The sequence below is a fragment of the Olea europaea genome, chromosome 11 (assembly GCF_002742605.1).
Source record: "Olea europaea var. sylvestris chromosome 11, O_europaea_v1, whole genome shotgun sequence".
Taxonomy (NCBI): domain Eukaryota; kingdom Viridiplantae; phylum Streptophyta; class Magnoliopsida; order Lamiales; family Oleaceae; genus Olea; species Olea europaea.
This window is the reverse complement of record NC_036247.1, coordinates 31,236,023-31,237,485: the sequence shown is the minus strand read 5'-3', so window position 1 is coordinate 31,237,485 and position 1,463 is coordinate 31,236,023. Positions and strand designations below refer to the sequence as shown.

The following is a 1,463-nucleotide window of genomic DNA, read 5'->3' as shown; positions in this document are numbered from 1 at the left end:
AAATGAAAAACAGGGACCTTTTTGAGCAAAGAAATGTGGAAATAGGGTAAAAGTGTCAAAAAAAAATAAAAAATTGTAGAAACGTTTTGTGCTATTTACCTATCTAGAAATTGTATCAGAAACCGGTTCTTTCAACTAAAACTGAATGAAAGGACTAGGTTTTCAGATTGTGTAGTTTCTTTAAAAGTTTTTATTTTTGGCCCAAATTTGATTCAACCTTGATAAGCATCTTGCTACTTTTTTATGAATATTCTTGACAACTTAAAATCTCAGTGCTTTTATTTGTACAATTTCTTAATATCAAAATTAATTTACTAGTCAAATTTTTAATAATACATAATTTCTTACTTTTAACCTCCAGGTCAACTCCACAAGACCCCTTTTACCTTTAGCTAATCCAATTTGCCCCAATATGACGAATCTTTTTTATATAATTTTATGCTGAAGTGTGAAATGGAAAATTGACCAGCATTAACAGTTTCCATGGAGTTGAAAAATGAAATGTGAACACGGTTTAATTCCAGATTTACGCGTCGAAAATTCCAAGAACACAATTCTCAGTCCACTGAAAACCAAGTCAGTTAAGAATGCTATTTATATACATGTGCATAGATACATATATAGAGAGTGCGTTTGTGTTTCAACTTTCAACTTGCAATGGACGATCAGGTGGCACCAGGTTTTAGGTTCTACCCTACAGAGGACGAACTTGTTTCTTTCTATCTGCATAATAAGATTCGAGGCACAAGGCTACTGGAAATCGACGGGGTTTTACCATCTATTAATATTTATGATTACAGTCCATGGGATCTTCCACGTAAATAAATTAATTTATTTAACTCTTTCACCTTCTTGTTACCCTACTTATCACTAGGGTCTACAGTATTTAAATTGATGTGTTGGGCGGGAAAACCCAGAATTTGCAGGAGAACTTTGTCGTGGAGATCTAGAGCAATGGTTTTTCTTCGTTCCAAGGCAAGAAAAGGTAGGCCGTGGAGGAAGACCTAACCGGCTCACGGCACAAGGATATTGGAAAGCAACTGGCTCTCCTGGTTTTGTATATTCTTCACAAGATCGTGTAATTGGCAAGAAGAGGTCAATGGTTTTCTATGCAGGAAGAGTTCCACATGGAAGAAAGACTGTGTGGAAGATGAATGAGTACAAAGTGATTGAATTAGCCGAAGCTTCCTCATCTGCTGCAAATCCACAGGTCATGTATTAATTTAATTCTCTTCAAAGAAGTTAATTTTTTCCTTCTGCAAAATATTTCATTTTATTATCATATGATGATACACATTTCTAGGCTTATATCCTAGCTAAGGTTTCACTTTGGAGAGCAGCAAATGGAAAATTATTCTAATGAAGAAACAAGAACATTTTGTTTCTTTAGTGCTTATGAAAAATGACAAAAAGTAACAGATAATATTGGGTTAAACCCTAAATTTTTCGCTAGATTACATACT

General features: G+C 34.2%; 1 protein-coding gene across 1 annotated transcript in view; it reads left to right on the top strand.

Moving 5' to 3' along the window:
• The first annotated feature begins 637 nt into the window (after positions 1-637).
• LOC111404975 (NAC domain-containing protein 90-like) overlaps positions 638-1,463 on the top strand; it is a 2,655-nt gene continuing 1,829 nt past the window's right edge. The window contains exons 1-2 of the mRNA XM_023033696.1: positions 638-817; positions 918-1,210. Coding sequence (XP_022889464.1) covers positions 658-817; positions 918-1,210 — 453 coding nt within the window. The 5' untranslated portion in view covers positions 638-657. The remainder of the gene's footprint in view (positions 818-917; positions 1,211-1,463) is intronic.